This window comes from Salvia splendens, chromosome 11 (assembly GCF_004379255.2).
Source record: "Salvia splendens isolate huo1 chromosome 11, SspV2, whole genome shotgun sequence".
Classification (NCBI taxonomy): domain Eukaryota; kingdom Viridiplantae; phylum Streptophyta; class Magnoliopsida; order Lamiales; family Lamiaceae; genus Salvia; species Salvia splendens.
Window position 1 is genome coordinate 22,898,303 of NC_056042.1, and position 19,323 is coordinate 22,917,625.

General features: G+C 40.4%; 3 protein-coding genes across 3 annotated transcripts; 1 reads left to right on the forward strand and 2 right to left on the reverse strand.

Annotated features, from left to right (window-relative positions):
• Positions 1 to 3,887: 3,887 nt before the first annotated feature.
• On the forward strand, positions 3,888 to 4,609 carry LOC121754605 (cytochrome P450 71A6-like). The gene is made up of 2 exons (XM_042149935.1): positions 3,888 to 3,956; positions 4,142 to 4,609. The coding sequence occupies exons 1-2, from the start codon at positions 3,888 to 3,890 to the stop codon at positions 4,607 to 4,609; spliced, it is 537 nt and encodes a 178-aa protein (XP_042005869.1).
• Positions 4,610 to 5,146: 537 nt separating this feature from the next.
• LOC121754607 (cytochrome P450 71A6-like) lies at positions 5,147 to 5,770 on the reverse strand. The gene has a single exon (XM_042149936.1). The coding sequence runs from the start codon at positions 5,768 to 5,770 to the stop codon at positions 5,147 to 5,149; it is 624 nt and encodes a 207-aa protein (XP_042005870.1).
• Positions 5,771 to 6,246: 476 nt separating this feature from the next.
• LOC121754608 (cytochrome P450 71A6-like) lies at positions 6,247 to 11,531 on the reverse strand. Its single transcript, XM_042149937.1, has 2 exons — positions 11,308 to 11,531; positions 6,247 to 6,670 (listed from the first exon to the last, which is right to left on the reverse strand). The coding sequence occupies exons 1-2, from the start codon at positions 11,529 to 11,531 to the stop codon at positions 6,247 to 6,249; spliced, it is 648 nt and encodes a 215-aa protein (XP_042005871.1).
• Between the last annotated feature and the right edge of the window lie 7,792 nt (positions 11,532 to 19,323).

Sequence of the window (19,323 nt, forward strand, 5' to 3'; positions counted from 1 at the left end):
CTCTATAAGCAATTTTTTATTTCATTTTGATTTTTCTATAAAAATTTATCTTTTTTTATTTTAGGTAATATGACACACCACTTTTCCATCTCTCAAAATTTACTAATTTTACATTAAAATATATGTGATCAATGTGAACGACAGATGTAAATTTTACATTAAAATTTAGTAATTACAGTATAAATTCTTATCAATAAGTGTAATATCATTGCAGTTTAAATTTAAACAACTTGTGATTAGATTTTCCGGTATAGTACTTTTTGTCTTCGTATTTTTCTCTGAAACTGAATATATTAAAATTTAGTTGCTACTATAACATTAGGGATCCTTATCAATATTTATCATCAACGAAATGAAAGAAAAAGTAGAAATTTTAATCATGATAGTATACTATTTTTTAGAGAATGAAGTAGTAAATTCTAATTATAGTAATTTGTTAATTAAAAAGCGGGAAGAGAAGAGAGAGCAACGACATGAAATCCACAAGCACCATCACCTCCATCTTCCTCGCGACGGCCACACTCGTCCTCGTCCTCATCCTTTTCCTCCTGCCCACAACTCACGCAACCCTAAAACCTAATGTCAAGTATGTGGTGGAAATGGACAACCACACCAACTACTTGAGGGCGTGGTGCTTCTCATTCAGTGATGGGGAACCACCTTGCCTCGGGGGGCCAATGCGGGTTCAAGGTGATGAAGCGAGCGGTCTACCCTTCCTCCACCATGTACACTTGATCCACTAACATGGCCACATTCGTCGTCTAAAAATAGGACTAGCGATTTGATGAAGATAGTGCTTGTAGATGGGAACCTAACCTCAATCTATTTTGTAAACTAGTGTTGTTTTCATTTGTTTTTTGTACAAACACTATTGTTAGATGGCAAGATTAGATCATTATTTAATCTAATGCTACTATTTTATGTACTAATTTGAACTTGCAATTGATATTTTATGGACTTACAATTGGTGGTATGTTTGTGACTTTGTGTCAATGGGAAAGAATAATGCAGTAAAATTGTACACAATTTGGATTGGGAATTAAGTTTAGTCCCTTTTCAAGAACGAGTGGCGCAGAGGGGTCGATTAGCTTTCGAGAATGGAAATAATTTTTGTTGATGTTGTAGACCGGTGACGATGCAAAGGCGATTAACATTGTCGACGCATTAATTAATTATAATGCGGCAGTGGAGACCAGAGTATGGAGAGAGAGTTCATTGATACATTAAATAAAATAAAATAAATTAACTAAAAATTGATCTAATGAACCTAAACAACGCTGTTTTGGTTCATTATAAGTTCATCATATCCATGTAGATTTATTGGCATGCCATGTCTGCCAAATTAGGCCCAAAAAAACAGGGTCAGGTCGGGTTGGAAAATTGAAATGATTGATCAAAGTTCATGATTTTTTTAACCAATTTTAAAGTGTACAAGATAATGAGAAAACCGGAAATGTCTAACGTTCATGATAGTAACGGCTATTACCTTTTTACCATTTATATATATACATATAGGGTTGTGTTAGTGTGCTAACTAATTTACAGTAATAACTTATTTTATCAATTATGTATTAAAACCCGTGTCAATTCTAAATGGTCTATATCTATGAGACAGAGGGAGTATATTTCTATTTTAAAACATGTATAAATAGTTGAGTTGCTATTAATAATTTTTTTCTGCGTTTGTCATTGTTTGCATATAGGGTAGCGTTGGGGAAGAAGCACGACGAAGGAAGAAATTTCAGTGAACTTTTAGCAGAGTTTGAGGAGTTGATAGGCGTGTCTCCTCTGTGGGAGTACATACCATGGTTGGATTGGACTAGACGGTTCGACAGTTTGGATCGAAGAATCGACATAGTTACTATAGCGTTTGATGAGTTTTTGGATATTGTGATTCAAGAACACAGAGATAGAGAGGAGAGAGAGGACATCGATGATGGAGGGTGTTAAGGGTGCACTCCCTTAACAAGACTCCGGCGGCGACGAGAGGTCGACGACGGAAAGATAACGGCGGACGGGTCCCGGCCTCTCCCCGAGATCAGCTCCGATTAGGGTTTGCAGAAAATTAAAGAAGACGTCGAGATAACGGCAGACTCCTTGCCATGTTAATTAATAAGCTTGAGCCTAAAAGTTTCTCTTTTTTTTACAAAGGCGTCGAGCTTTGTTGAATGATGTACAGTACTTGCAACATTACCGACATGAAAATCCACATATACACAGGCAATTACTTTCTTCACATCCTCAATGGAACCATGTATGTCCTCTTTCAAAGAATCAAACCAATTGCCTAACATTGTACTATCCACCCTATCATGCTCCACATCGTGCGTAGGTTTTTGGCATGCAAAAACCACATTACACGAATCATATATGTCATCATTATTGCCATAAATTGATCCACTAACATCAACACTAGAGTGAATAACATCTTTCTGTGCAATCACATTCGACGGATCCAGATCAAATTATTTTTCATTAGTTACTTGCAAAAATTCCTCAACTTCTGTCAATACCTCTTCATCACCAATTGGATCTTGATTACAATATCATCATAAATTATTTAACGTGATTGTACTGATTCATGATCATCAATATCATCGGCAAGGGGCTCTATTGAACCATACCTTATATCTGGGCCGCACGGCAGGAAGATCGCGGCTGGTGCTGGGGCAGCAGGCAGCGGTGCTGCTGAACGGAGGTGGCTCGGTGGATGCCAACAGGGGGGCCAGCGTGGCGGCGGTGGCTGGTCAAGCACGGGCTCCTGGTGCTGATGGTTTTGCTGCCAATAGGTGTGCTGCTGGAGCGACTGTTTGGGCGGGAACGAATGCAGCTGACAGTAGGGATCAGGCTCATATGTGGGTGGTGGTGGTGGTGGTGGCCAGTCGGTCGGGGGCTGCCAATCGTAAGCCAAAATTCCATGCTGAGTTGGTTGTCCTGGCAGATCCCGGCTCGTAGATTGACGTGGCTGTGGGGAGGTATGGCCGCACTAGTTCGAGCCTCGCGAGGGCTGGTGGTATTCGGGTAGAAGGTCTTGATAACCGGCGATCGTGTAGCGCGTCGGCGTGGCTGCGAGCGCCTGCCGCTGGTCTGGTGGATCCCAACAGATGTGCTGTCGAGGCATACCGTCGTTCGGGTGTAGGTATGCAGGTTGTGGCTGTGCACAAAAATTGGGGCTTTGGTGTTGTAGAAGCGTGGTTGTATGGCAGTCGACGAAAGTTGTAGGCAGGTCAGACGGTGGCTCCGGTTGGTATGGAGGCGGCGGTAGGTACCTGTCCCGCTGATGGGCTACGTGTGTGGCCCAGTCGTAAGGCCGGTATGGCCGCTGCCAATCCGGGGGGTCGGGCGTTTGAGCGTGCGGTGGGTGAAATCCCGCCTCGACTAACGGCGGGTGGCCGTATGGTGGCTGTGGAACAGGCTGTTCGTGGAACGACGAGGGAAACTCGCCATACTCGTCCAACTTCTTGTTTAATCTGTTGCAGAATGCCATTATCCGGTCACATAGGGAAATGATTTCCTCGTTGGTGCGAGCCATGAGTTGCGTCAATGAAAGCACCAATTGTTAAGGGTGCACTCCCTTAACAAGATTCCGGCGGCGACGAGAGGTCGACGACGGAAAGATAATGGAGGATGTCCCGGGCTCTCCCCGAGATCAGCTCCGATTAGGGTTTGCAGAAAATTAAAGAAGACGGTAAAAATTGGGAAAATATGTTATTTCTTGATTGAATGAGAAGAATACAATGTCTCATATTTATAAGACTACCTTGACTTAGAGAACAAGAAAACAATACATAGGAAAGATATGATAATATAATACTAATAGGCAAAATAATAGAAATATGATAAATAATAATAATGACCGTATAGGGTTTGATTTTGTGGACATATTGATGCAGTTTCAAAGAGACAATCGAAATAGCTCTCCTGTTGAAGATGATGCTATCAAAGCTGTTATCTTGGTATGAATTTTCCACCTTTCTATTTGTGTTACATCATGAAGTATTTATATAGTAATTTATTTACTTTATATAACGTTCTGGCTCAACTAATGGTCAGACAGGTCCGATCGGTTGCACCACTAACCAATAGTCTTGTTGGCCTGCTTTCTAAAACATTAATTGCTTTTTATTCTTAATTATTACAGAACATGTTTGTTTCTAGAACCGATACATCATCAACAACTATAGAGTGGACAATGGTGGAGCTGATAAGGAATCCAACAACCATGAAAACTCTGCAAAACGAAGTAAGAAAGGTTGTCGAAAGCAAGGGGATAATAGAAGAGGAAGACAAAAAAATGCCTTATCTAAAAGCAGTGATCAAGGAGAGTCTAAGGCTGCATTTACCCGTCCCATTACTAATCCCTCGAGAATCAACTCATGACACAAAAGTACTAGGTTACGACGTTGCATCTGGCACGCGTGTCCTGATCAATGCTTGGGCAATTGCTAGGGGTCCGTGCCTAAAGGAAAATCCTGAAGAATTTTATCTAGAGAGGTTCCTTGATACGAGCATAGATTACAAAGGTCTGCATTTCGAGTTGATCCCATTTGGATCTGGCAGGAGGGACTGCCCCGGGATTACATTTGCAGTGGCTATTCTGTCATCTTAAACTAGTAAAAAATATCAATATTTATAGAGAACATGTTTATTTCAAAATTATATTTAGATTGTTTTTTACTTTTTAAATTAAATAGCCATTTATCCACATACAAATATGACAAGAAACAGAGGAAGACGGCGTTAACAGTGTTATTTGAACACTAGACCTCATGTATGTAAGTCCAACTTCATCACGGAGTTACCACCACTCCACCAATTCAATTGTTGTTACATTATCTAGTTATAAAATCATAAAAAATGAAACGAACAGCTCAATGAATTCAAAACTACATAAATGCATTAATCTTAGTGCATACATATATATGTAATGCATGCAACATTCAAAAGAAGCATGTTTACATATGTAATAGCATTGCATTGCATTATACACAAAATTCATGGATATTATGGAATAATTTCATATGCAATATAACTGCAATTTCACTTTTTTGGTACAAGATGGTACAATTATTATGCAGTCTTTATGTCTAAATTAGACGGGGCAACACAGCAGTTCATAGTTGAACCAATTGATCGAGTCCAATTTTTAAAATAGCACTGCATTACCTAACAAACATGTGGAGTAGCTACCAAAAGGAGACTTTTTATGGACTGTGATTGCATTAGATTCACTCATATCTAACTCTTCCATTTTTGCTCCATTAGGTGATGTGAAGTCTAATTTGTGTACCAACTTGGCTAATGCAAGCTCAATCACCGCCACTGCGAACGTAGTACCAGGGCAGCCCCTCCTGCCTGCCCCAAACAAAATAAACTCAAAATGCAGACCTCTGAAGTCTCTGCTTGATTCAAGGAACCTCTCCGGACGAAATTCCTCAGGATTTTCCCACAGTGACGGGTCCTTTGAAATTGCCCCAACATTAATCATCACACGCGTACCAAATGCAACGTCATAGACCAATACTTTTGTATCTTTAATTAATTCACGAGGGCTTAGCACTGGAACCGGTGGATGCATCCTTAGATTCCCCTTCAACACCGCTTTCAAATAAGGCATTTTATCCAAGTCTTGCTCATTAATTTCTTCCTTGCTTCCAGCTACTTCTCTCACTTCATTTTGCAAAGTTTTCATAGCTTTCGGATTTCGTATCAGCTCCGACATCGCCCACTCAAGAGATGTGAATGACGTATCAGTTCCAGCAGCAAACATATCCTTCAATAGAAAAATTAATCACACATATATACATACTGGGGCAGATAGAATAAGATGAAACAACCCCAACCAAAACTGCTTTAGTTCTTTTTCTACCGTAAATTAAATTGATGAAAGTTATCAACAATTGTGTTCATTTATAACATTTATGATAAATAGATTTTAAATATAACTAGCTTACTTCATTCACATTCCACTAACTTCTTCCATCCATTTTCCATAAAAGTTTTTATAACTCAGTGTTGAGCCAAAGTAAGAAAACGAAAAATTAGTCAGACTCCTAACATTATTTTGTTTCTATAAGAAAGCATAGAAATGTAAAGGAAAAGTATTCATACCAAAACGAAGCCTTTGATAGAGTCATCTTCAATGGGGCTGCGGGTGGCATTCTCTCAGCAATACGTCCACAAAATCCAGATCACCACCATCACCTCTCCCTAACCCTATGTTCTTGAAGCACAGATTCCAGAAACTTATCCATCCATCTCCTTAGCCACTCTATCTACTCTCTTATCCAAACCATCAAACCTTCTAGTCCAATTCAAACACGGAATGTACTCCCACAGAGGTACAATCGACAACAACAACCCAAGATCCTCATAAATCTCCCTCGTATCACTCCCCAAACCATACTTCTTCCCCATCGCCACCCTACTAATCACATCATTCGTCAGAGACTGAATGAGGCCGTTCAAGTTCACAGGCTTTGAAGAAGCACCCAATTTTCTGATCTTTTTGACCAAGAGGGAAGTCTCTTCCTCCCTCACGCGGCGATAGGACTGAACCCTTTTGCTGCTCAGCAGATGAATCACGCATATGCTGCGGTTCTGCCGCCAGTACTCTCCATACGGCGCGAACACCACGCCCCGGTTGTTGTAGAACAGCCGGCTCGCGATGCTGTGTTGGGAAATAAACACAGGCAATCACGAATATGAAAGAGAATGAACACAAGAAGTTGTTTACCCAGTTCGATACAATGTGTATCTACGTCTGGGGGCGATGCCAAGCCAGGGATTTCACTATATAATTTCAGGATGATTTAACAATGAGGGAGCACCTCTATTTATAAGTAACTAGAGAGCCCTAATTCTAGTCAAACTAGGAAACATATTCCATAAGGAAATATCTTTTAAGGAATAAATCTATCACAAGGAAATATACTTCAAGAAAACAAATCCTAAACATGGTAGGAGATATTTTAGGCTCCATAATTAACAATCTCCCACTTGGAGACTAACAACTCCTAAACAACCATTTCCTCGTGATCTCATCCCTTCATCCGCTTAGCATCGCCTAACCTTCTCTTCAAGTTCCAAGGCCAATTGAAGCTATGCATAGCTTCAATTTCTCTAAGGTCACCACCTTAGTAAACATGTCTGCAGGATTCTCACTTCCAAGTATCTTCACAAGTTGCAGGATTTTCATCTCCACTAGGTGTCAGATGTAATGATATTTCAACTCCACATGCTTTGTCCTAGAATGAAACGCTGGATTCTTCGCCAAGAAAATAGCACTCTGACTATCACTGTAGAGTATGCTACTCTTGTTCTCCTTCCCAAGTTCATCTAAGAAACTCTGCAACCACACCATCTCCTTGCTTGCCTCTGTCGCAGCTACATATTCAGCCTCCGTAGTAGACAAAGCAACAGTCTTCTGCAATTAGAAGTCCATGAAATAGCAGTACCACCATAAGTAAATACATACCCGGTTGTGCTTCTTCTCCCATCAAGATCATTGGACGCCAAGTCTGCATCCACATAACCTGCCAGCTCGACATTCTTGCCATTGAAACATAAGACGCTTTCTGTAGTACCTCTCAAGTATCGAAGGATCCATTTAACTGCTTCCCAATGTTGCTTGCCCGGATCACCCATGAACCGGCTCACTACTCCCACTGCTTGTGCAATATCAGGCCTCGTACACACCATTGCATACATAATACTGCCAATTGCTGAAGCATAAGGAATTTTCTTCATTTCAGCACGTTCTTCTTTTGTACTCGGCGACTCCTTCTTCGACAGCTTAAAGTGACTGCCCAAAGACACACTTACTGGCTTCGAATTATCCATGTTGAATCTTTCCAAAACCTTACCAATGTAAGCAGCTTGCGAAAGATACAATTTTCCTGCCGCCTTGTCACGCTCGATTCTCATGCCCAAAATTTGATTAGCCTCTCCAAGATCTTTCATGGAGAATCGTTCAGACAATTGCCTTTTCAACTTATCCATCTCCTTTTGATCACCTCCGGCGATCAACATATCATCAACATATAATAACAGAATAAGATAGCTCTTGTCAAACCTCTTGTAGTAACAACAATGGTCAGCGTAGCATCTTTTATAGCCAATCTCCATCATGAATCCATCAAACTTCTTGTACCACTGCTTTGGAGCTTGCTTTAAACCATACAAGCTCTTCTTCAATTTGCATACAAGGTTTTCCATTCCTTTTACTATGAATCCTTCAGGCTGTGTCATGTACAACTCATCCTCCAAATCACCATGAAGGAATGCCGTCTTTACATCCATCTGATGTAACAATAGATTTTCTGCAACTACCATACTCAACACTAAACGAATAGTAGTTAGTTTCACAACAGGAGTGAACACATCTGTATAATCAATACCGTATCGTTGCTCAAATCCCTTGACAACCAGCCTAGCCTTGTAGCGCTTGCTACCATCAGCTTCACCTTTGATTCGATAGACCCACTTGCAATGCAATGCCTTTTTCCCTTTAGGAAGTTCCACAAGCTCCCATGTGCCATTTAGGAGAAGAGATGCAAACTCGTCATCCATGGAAATTTTCCACCTTCGTTTATCAGGGCCTTCTCCTGCCTCTGCATAACACTCGGGCTCACCACCATCAGTAAGTAACAAATAAAAATTAGAGGGCGAGTACCTATCAGGTGCACGTCGCTCTCTAGTCGATTTAAGCAGCGGAATAGTCGGTGGTGGAGTGCTTGGTTCTTCTTCAAGCACCTCTTCAGCATTCTGACTCTCCTTGCTCCCACTCGAGTTTGAGATGTCTAGCTCGACCACTTGTGGCTCAGAACTGCTGGGACTTGACGCCTCCAATCTATCCTTGTACAATACCTGTTCATTGAAGATGACATCTCTACTGCGAATAACCTTACGGTTCTGCTCATCCCAGAGTCTATAACCGAACTCATCGCCTCCATAACCAATGAACGTACACTTAATAGATTTAGCATCCAACTTACTTCTCTCAACGGAACTAACATGAGCATAAGCAACACAACCAAAGATGCGTAGGAAAGATAGATTTACCTCTTTTCCTGTCCAAACCTCCTCGGGTATCCGAAACTCCAAGGGAACTGATAGACCTCTATTAATTAGGAATGCAGCTGTGTTGACTGCATCTGCCCAAAAACTCTTTGGCAATCCACTTTTCAACCTCATGCATCTTGCTCGCTCATTCAACGTTCTGTTTATGCGCTCTGCGATTCCATTCTGCTGTGGAGTTCCTTTCACAGTTTTCTCCATGCGGATTCCATTCTCGGCGCAGAATTCCTTGAACTTTGCAAGTTCATATTCTCCTCCATTATCGGATCTTAGACACTTCACCTTCATCCCGGTTTCAGTTTCAACAAGGGCTTTCCATTTCCTGAAAGCGTCAAACGCATCGGATTTACTCTTCAGAAAATAAACCCATAGCTTTCGAGTAGAGTCGTCGATGAAAGTCATATAATATTCAGAGCCTCCTGGGGACTTCACAGGTGCTGGTCCCCAAAGATCAGTGTGGACCATCTCCAACTTCTGTGTCTTCAATTTTCTGCCTCCTCTTGAGAAACTCACCCTTTTCTGTTTCCCAAACACGCAATCCTCGCACAGGCCAACTTCAACAGTTTTCAAGCCAGGCAGTAAACCTCTTGAGCACATTATCTTCATCCCTTTCTCGCTCATGTGGCCAAGACGACAGTGCCACAAATCTGCATTATTTGCCTCACTTGCAATATCAATGCAATCTTTGGAGTTAGTTGTGGTATACAACGTACCCTCCTTCTTACCTCGAGCTACTATCATAGCTCCCTTGGTAATCTTCCAATTGTTGCAGCCAAACGTCACGGTGTACCCTTCTGCATCAAGCTGCCCAATCGAAATCAAACTTCTCTGCAATCCAGGAATGTGTCTGACTCCATTCAGTTTTATTACGGATCCATTGGACGTCACTACCTTCACGTTTCCCTTTCCCACGATATCTAAGGGCTCGTCATCAGCCAGATGTACCTTCCCAAAATCGCCAGAAACGCAGTCTTCCATTATCTCCACATTGCTGCAGGAGTGAAACGACGCCCCAGAATCCAATACCCACGATTCCATCGGACTACTGATGCTCAAGACCAACGCCTCGCCATCGTCATCAGACATGGTAGCGTTTGCTGTCTTCTTGTCCTTCTGATCCTTATTCTTATACTTCTTCGGTGCCTCACATTGATTTCTAAAATGCCCAAACTCATCACAATTCCAGCATTTAACTTTATCCAAATCCTTCTTGGATTGACTCCTTCCTCTGGAATTTGATCTTCCACGATTTTGCTTTCCCTTCGATCTGCCTCTCTGTTCTGTATTCAGTGTTGATCCCGAAGTAGAAGATCCTGATTCTCTCCGGCGAACTTCCTCACCAATCATCAGATCTCTTACTCTGTCAACTGTTAGTTTTGTCTCTGCAGCAGTAACTGCTGTCACTGTGCCAGCCCAACTCTCAGGCAGAGACGATAGCAAAATCAGGGCACGAATTTCATCATCGAATTTTATATTAACCGAGTTCAGTTGCGAAGTAATCATGTTGAACTCGTTGAGATGTTGTTGCACCAGCTTTCCCTCTTGCATTCTAAAATTAAACAATCGTCTAATCAGATGTACCTTGTTTGCCGTTGATGGTTTCTGATACATGTCCTCCAAGATCTTTATCATCTCCTTTGTCGACTTTGCTGCAGTCGTGTGATAAGCCACATCCTTGGACAACGATAGCCTAATCGCGCTCATCGCTTTTCTGTCCAGCAGCTCCCACTCCTCATGTTCCATCTTTTCGGGTTTGGTTTTTAAAGGCTTCTAGAGATCTTTACCGTACAGGTAATCCTCAATCTGCATCTTCCAAAATCCGAAATCAGATCCATCGAACTTCTCTACAGCAATTTTCTCGTCGATCCCCATCGTGATTTCTGCCTCTTAAACCCTAGGCTCTTGATACCAGTTGTTGGGAAATAAACACAGGCAATCACGAATATGAAAGAGAATCAACACAAGAAGTTGTTTACCCAGTTCGATACAATGTGTATCTACGTCTGGGGGCGATGCCAAGCCAGGGATTTCACTATATAATTTCATGATGATTTAACAATGAGGGAGCACCTCTATTTATAAGTAACTAGAGAGCCCTAATTCTAGTCAAACTAGGAAACATATTCAATAAGGAAATATCTTTTAAGGAATAAATCTATCACAAGGAAATATACTTCAAGGAAACAAATCCTAAACATGGTAGGAGATATTTTAGGCTCCATAATTAACATGCTGAGCTGGGGCCAGTTTAAGAAGATTAAGTCCTGGTGTTTCATGATCTCACGCGCCGCCTCCTCAGCTGAGGAGGCGATGAGGACGGGGACCTTGCCGAAGTGGAGAAGCATGAGGGGGCCGTAGCGGAGGGAGAGTGACTGGATGGATTTGTGGAAGGCTGAGCCCACTGGTGGAGGTTTCCGAGGAGCGGGAGCTTCGGGGAGTTGCTGCGGTGCCATTTGTTGAGGAAGATGGAGGCGGAGAGTAGCACAGCCAACACCATTTTTGGTTTGTAAGGAGAAAGGGTTTCTGAAATGCCTTTAAATAATAATTTTATGAGAAACTCAACTGAGAATAATAATTCCGTTAGAGAGTCCACTGAAAATATCGTGCCATTTTTAAAAATAGGATTGCTTGGCCTTGTAATTAACATATGGATGGGCTTAAAATGATTATATTTTGATGGAAAGACAATTTGTGTAGGTAGTCCACTGTGTTTTGCTTATTTTAGAAATAGAATTAAATTGCTTGACCTTGTAATTGATGGTCCCTCCGTCCGCATTAGTTGACATCGAATTTTAGAAAATAAGTAATGCTAAACAATTATAATACGGGCTGTAAACAGAAAATATTAATAAGGCCATCCACAATAGCGCCTAGCGCACCGCTTAGCCGAGCGCCGGCGCTAGGCGGTGTGCTAGGCGATCTATTGCAACCGCCCAGCCATTTCTGGAATTAAAAACCGCCTAGCGCTCGGCGGTTCCGTGGCGCTAGGCGGTGCGCTGGGCGATCCGCTCGGCGCTATTACAGCGTCCGGATCGCCTAGCGCACCGCCTAGTGCGATTTTTTTTTCGAAACACTATATATACGCGCCTTGCACGTCATTTTCATTCGCACCACTTGTTTTAACGAGTACTATCTCTATCTAAATTTCTGTACAAGATCAACAACGGTAAATGGATCTCAACAACGAGCCTACTTCAGGGAGTAGCGGGTCTCAAGCTCAAACTCCCCCGGTCCCCGTGGGAAGTGGATGGAGTCAGATGCCACCATACTACAACATGTACCCGTGGCAGCAGATGATGTCCGGGATGCCAGCCGGGGAGAGTCCGCTGGGGGGGTTTTCGGCGATGCCGGGGTGGGCACCAGGGATGCAGATGATGCCCGGGGGGGTACAGGCGACGCAAGGGACGCCGGGGGACGTCTATCGCCCCAGTTTTGATTTTTTGACTGGTTTGTCGCACACATCGACCCCAACGGAGGCGCAGCCGTTGCCCCAATTTGACACTTTCTCCTTCGATGACTTGGGGTTAGATCTTCTCGGTGTTCCGGATGCTCCCGTTCAAATGGGGGGCGCAAGGCGGGGTCGTGGCGCCCCAAAGAAGAATAGAAAGGGGAAGAGGGTCGGCGAGTCCTCGCAGCCGGGTGAGGACGACAACTCGGTACGGAGGAGGTGGACGGACGCGAAGAACGTCGCGCTGTCCAAGGCGTGGGTGAGTGTTTGCGACGATCCTCTCGTTTCGAACAACCAGAGGATCGTCAACTTGTGGGGCAAGATAGTAGCAGCCTACCAGAAGTTTTGCCCGGAGGGAAGGCGATGCACCGGGGAGGATTGCCGGAAGGGGTGGGACCGAATCAGGGCTGCGGTCTCCCGATTTTCGGGCTTGTACACCAACGCCCTCCACATGATGAGCAGTGGCCAACCGGAGGAAGACTGCAGGAGGATAGCGGAGAAAGCCTTCCCCCTGAAGGGTGTGTATAAGGACTTCACCTACTGGAACTGCTATCTTGTGCTGAACGACTCCGAGAAGTTCCGAGTAGGTGTCGACGCTGGCTGGCCGAAGAAGCAACGACTGAACTATACCGGTGATTTCAGCGGCAGCAGCGGTGGTTCCCACGACCTCCCCGAGACGGCCCAGGAGGTCCCGACCCCTCGTTCGTTCGCTTGCCGAACTCGCCCGGTTGGGCACAAGTGGGCTCAACGGGAGGTGAGGGGGGGTCGTCGGGGGTTCCCAGGAGGTCCAGTCGGCATCCCCCCTTGGCCAATCCACAGCGGATCTCAGATTCTTCGCGCGTCAACAAACGTGCGCTCAGATGGTCAAAACGATGATCGAATGGCGGGCGGCGGTGGACCCCGTGGAGAAGAGTTTGCTTCAAACATTGCTCCTGAGCATGCAGGAGGATTTGGAGGCGGCACGGAGGGAAGCCGCCGGGAGTAGAGGCGGCGGCGACGGAGGCGGAGCCGATGGTGGCAAAGGAGGCGGAGGCGATGGTGCCGACAACGATGAAGGAGACGACGACGGAGCAGAAGAGTGAATTATTGTACTTTTTTGTCAATTATTGTAATTTTTTTAAATTATTGTACTTTTTTTAAATTGTTGTACTTTTTAAAATTTTTAATAGTATTATTAATGTTTCCCGTATATGTCTCGTAAATTAAATTCCGTATATTGTGTGATTGTTAATTATTTCATTTTTATATAATTGTTATTAGTGATGTGGCTATTGATGTGGCTCAGCTATTTATGATGTAGCTAGGCTATGGCTGAGCAATTTATGATGTGACAGGAGGATTTTTAGTGTTGATGATGTGGCAGGAGGAGTTTGTGGCTAGGCTATGGCTGGGCTATTGTTGGGCTATTCCTATTGTGGATGGCCTAAAAACTTAGTGATTCACTTTAATTTATTTTACCTTAAAAATTTTAATTTTTTGGACTATTCTCCCTCCATTTTTTTAAAAATAAAAATATTTGAAACGATACGAATTTTAATACAAAATTGATAAAGTAAGAGAGTAATAGAAAGAAAAGTATGTTAATTACCATAATAGAAAGAAAGAAATTTCCTACTCACTCCGTTCCATGTTAATAGATGTATTTCTTTTCAGCATGGATTCAAGAATAACATGTTAAATGGTTGGTGAATAAAGTAAGAGATAATAAAGTAAGAGAGAGAATTACTTTTTTCCTTAAATAGAAATGACTTAATTAATTTGGAATTTCCTAAATAGAAAAATGACTATATTAATATAGAATGGAGGAAGTACATTGGAAAGTATCTATTTCCAATGACAGACTAAAAAAGAAAAAAACTTTATTTTCAGAGGACATACAGAGTGTTATCCATGTGCATTAATATTAACTAATGACTAGATTAAGTGCATTTTTGGAAATTGGAAAATGAGACCTCTTTTAATTATTTTAATTTTTTTAAAGATGATTGAAAATAATTCCCCATCTACCTGTAATTACTCGAACCTCGACATTGTTTCCTTTTTTTTACTTTAATTTTGTTTTAAATATTGTTATTTAAATTTTTTGATAGGTAAAATTAATTTTAAAGTTATTATATAAATTACTTGATGATATTAAAAGTTTATTATTACTAATTAATTTTATTAAATTGGAAAAATGCAAAAGAGATGAGGAGAAAAAAATAGTAGAATTAGTGTTAGATATCCATTTTTTAAAATATTTTTTTTTAGTTTTAGAACGAACCAAAAATGTATTTTTATTTTTAGAAATGGAGGGAGTACTATTTGTTTTTCATTTGTTTACTATTTAATTTTTAATTTTGATATCTCTTTTTAGATTCTCACAATTATCTATATGGGCCAGACTAATACTATTGAATAGCTTAGAAAAAGGTTGTTTTTATCAAACTCGATTCTTAGATACAAAATGAAAATTTTCATATGGGCCTGTGAAAAGGAGTGTGGCCCGACTACGTGCATGTGTATATTCATGTGTACACCAATTAACTTTTCAGGCCCATCTCCCCTAGAATCTTTATAACGTTAGAATATTTAGGGCGCCTTTGATAAGCTAGTAATACCTAGATATAGATATGTATCTATACATTTTTAGATATTTGGTATCATAGTTACACTACCTTCCAAGCCCTTGATTTTCTCTAAAGCCCATCTCGGCCCGCAGATTCAGCTTCAAAATCAGCGATATGTATCTCTCCAAATTCGTCGGATAGTAATCTGCCTCTATTCATGAATCCAGAATACAAATTCTATCTCCTTCATACCCTTTTCTTCCAATGCTCTTTCAATTCATTCTCTCTTTCAATCAGAATATACTTTTCTTCCAGCGCTCTTCAAGCAAATCACAGAAGATACATTTGCAAATATTGCATCCGGTGAGTGTTTATTAATAGTCAGATTTGTCTAGCGTGACATGTGTTAATTGGTTTGAGGATTAGCACAATAGTTTCAAAAATATTTCTAGCGTGACTTGAATTTTCAGATATTGTAGTTTCATGAATTTTCAAATCCCATAGTTTCATAATTTTTCAGCAAGAATTTCTGTTTTTTTAGGATTAACCCATTTGGGCAGACACTTCACAAATTAGAGATTTAGAATTCGTTAAGCATATCTATCTGTATATATTTGTTTCATTAATTTCTTATGCAGTGTAATTGTACATTGTCTGCTTTTTTTTTGCTAACAATAGAGCTTTATTTATTCCCAATGATGTAGTATTTATTTTGTTTTTCATGGTAATTTTATTGGGGGTAACTCATGGATATGCTGACATTTTTTTTGGAGTAATAAACTTTTCGAAATTTTACTATGTAGCTCATGAATATGTTGACAATTTTGGGGCTTCAAACCATCTTCAAAATGTTTTGGGTGCATAGAATATGAGTTTTGTTTGACATATTATTATGTTGTTTGTAAATTTTTTGAAGGTATGCCTGTGAGTATTTAAATCATTTGCAAGTGAATTGTGATTATATACACACTTAATAAACAAATTTGATTTAGGTTTGGAGGACAAATCCAATCGTGAGAAACAAGGAGGGGAAAAAGAGCCAAAACTTTTTGTTTCCTACGTAAAGTATATATAAATTTAGAAGATTTGATTAGGTTAATGCAAAAGGACAATGTAGGAAATAAATAAATTTAATTAGGTCAAATTTGTGATTGCATATCTATTTCTGATTTCATAACTTTCCTATCAAACATAATGGGTTTATTAGAAAAAAATTAACTAGAGTATCAAATATGTGTTATTAAAATCATATCTTTTGCTAACTTGGTTCTATATCTTGGTCACTAACTAAGCTATGTATATCTCACATCACTCATCAAACGAGTCCTTATTGTGTCAAGAAACTAACTTTCCATGACTGTCGGACTTTAACCCATTTGGCATTTGCAGCCCTCAACGGCTTCTCTAAGATGCATATTTGATTTTATTTTGAAAATGTTTGTGTGATTATATTTTTTGGTTTTGACGAGTTTATTTCGGCAGAAATTCTATGTTCCCAACCTGTGCAGTCAGATTACATAAGTAAACCCATGAGGATTCCTTTGATGACTGATCATGGCGGAAGAATAAAACAAGAATGGTGAAAGGGGAAAATAGAAAATTATCCATTAATTATTAGGGGAATAAATATCTTTAACCTTTTAACATTTGCCACCAACACGAAAATAATTTATCTGCGTCCAATACTAAATTGTAGTACTTCCTTGGTCCCAAGTCTAAGTTTTAATATTTTAGTTCGTTTCACAAATAGAGTCATATTTAACTTTTACTAAAAATAATAAGTAGGTCATTTAACTCACATTTATTATAAAATCAAACATACCTATGCATTTTCTCCCAAGATAATTTTCTAGTTGCTTCAATGATAAGGACACTCTAACAACGAGAGCCATGCAGATGAGGAAGAAGACCGATCTATTGCGGAGCTGAGGCTCTGGCTAGACGCACGAGTGAGGGCCGATTGAACTACCCCCATTCCACCTATGCCTTTAATACTCTAAGGTTAAGCGCATTTATGGATGGGTGCCCCCGTAAGAATTTTCCTAGTAGTGTGTAAGTAAGGGGAACACACTAAAAACTTGTGGTCTTTGAGGTGTTAGGAATTCTTGTGTTTATCTAATGAGCGCAGCAGAAATTGCATACAAGAATAACAGATCTAGATTCATAATCATATTGCAAGTTGAGCACGTAATACACAACGGAACTAAATCTTACTTGTTGTGTTGTTTTCTTCTACGATTGAATCCTGCAAGTTGAATCCACTACTATCGAGGTCCACGTGTATTCCAATCCGATGCAGGAACTATCCCGATACAATTGCTCCGTAGAAGAAAGCTAGGAGTTCTCTCTACAGAGCTTTACGTATTTTCTCTCTAATGTTACGCTATTTCTCTTCTCCCACAATGGAGAATAAATAACCATTATATAGACAAAGAGTCATTAGGGTTTCATGATTGTTGGACTTATGGACTAATTATAATTGTAGCCCAACTATAATTATTTAATCCATATTAATCTAATCTAGCCCATATCCTTTCAATCTCCCACTTGGACTAGCATTAGATATAATACGCAGTTCCAACTTTGTACCCTTGAGCGGATCAAAATACACTTATAGTGTGACCCTTTAGGCCCTCATTATCGACGACGATCTAATCGAAGTCTGCACAAAACTCCTAGACTGCGTTGGCAGCGTAGCTCGATATATGAAGGACGTTTACGTGAATTCGGTAAACAAGCCTTTACACAAAGTTTATAGTAACATCCTTTCATTCACGAACCACCCGATTGAGCCTAAGATTTGTCATGTGTCATCCAAATAGCTTAATCACTTTATCTCATCTTTATTAAATGACCCATTCGATCATATTCAATTACTTTAATTGAATATATCTTTGCATTGGCCAATGACTTAATGGTCAAGTAATATAGAGAATTTGAATGTTCTCTCGAAATTCTAATCGATGAATGAATCTCATTCTTGGCTCAACTACCATTTCCATTTATCTTATGATGTACCCAACACAAGTCTGTGTCTTAATCCTCCGAGGGGAGGCAAAGCGTTGTACAAGGTCAAAGCACACCACTCAACAAACAAAATGTGTAATGACCTCAGATCCAAGGACTATTACATACTTCATGTACTAATAAACTGTAGACACTCAACAAAACAGTTTAATAGTAGGGTATACCAATACTCTCCAAAGTATACCATGTGTCCATCACGAGTATCTAATATCTCATAGTTGTGAGAACAACTACATTCTCGAAGAATGTGATGCAAACCCCATGCTAACCTATAACATATCATCAATATCACATTCTTGATGATCATTGGTTAGGGCTATTTTAGAATTATACTATATCATTAATGTCTCACACCATTAACGACAGTCATAATTCAAGGGAACAAATATTTAGAATAAATGCAAACATTTTAAACAATTATTCCAATAAGTGCACAAAACCCATAGAAAATAAAATTTTCATATAATGTGATCAAGTAATATTGTCTCAACACAAAAAGTTTCTAAGACATATAAAACTGTAACTCCCACTGATTCAAAGCCATCTACCAACATGCTTAACACCTAAGCTCTCAAAATGCTTGTTGTGTTTTGCTATACATAACGGTTTGGTGAAAGGATCAGCCAAGTTATCATCAGTGGGTACTCTTTCTAATTTTATGTTGCCTCTTTCAATTATTTCTCTGATCAAATGATATCTTCTGGGAACATGCTTGTTCCTGTTCGTAGCTCTGGGTTCTTTTGCTTGCGCAACAGCACCAGTGTTGTCAAAATACAAAGATATTGCACTATTGGCACTCAGAATGACACCCAGTTCTTTAACGAACTCTAACAAAGCAACAACTTCTTTGGCAGCTTCAGATGCAGCAATATACTCGGCTTCGGTGGCGGAATCAGCGGTTGTACCTTGTTTGGAACTATTCCAACTCACTGCTCCACCATTGAGGACAAAAACATATCCAGACTGAGACTTATAGTCGTCATGGTCTGTTTGGAAACTAGCATCAGTGTACCCAGTAACTGATAACTCTGGTTGTCCACCATAGACTAAGAAATATTATTTAGTCCTTCTAAGGTACTTAAGAATAGTCTTAACAGTTTTCCAATGTTCCTCACCGGGATTTTGCTGAAATCTGCCTGTCATGCTAAGCGCATAGGCCACATCTGGCCTAGTAGAAATCATGGCATACATAATAGATCCTATAGCCGAAGCATACGGGAT

Excerpts from the sequence above, each read along its gene's own strand:
- LOC121754605 (XM_042149935.1), top strand. The coding sequence starts at position 3,888 with ATGCAGTTTCAAAGAGACAATCGAAATAGCTCTCCTGTTGAAGATGAT. Across the intron at positions 3,957-4,141 it reads CTATCAAAGCTGTTATCTTG|AACATGTTTGTTTCTAGAAC; the intron begins GTATGAATTTTC and ends TAATTATTACAG.
- LOC121754607 (XM_042149936.1), bottom strand. The coding sequence starts at position 5,770 with ATGTTTGCTGCTGGAACTGATACGTCATTCACATCTCTTGAGTGGGCG.
- LOC121754608 (XM_042149937.1), bottom strand. The coding sequence starts at position 11,531 with ATGGCACCGCAGCAACTCCCCGAAGCTCCCGCTCCTCGGAAACCTCCA. Across the intron at positions 6,671-11,307 it reads AACTGGCCCCAGCTCAGCAT|CATCGCGAGCCGGCTGTTCT; the intron begins GTTAATTATGGA and ends TTCCCAACACAG.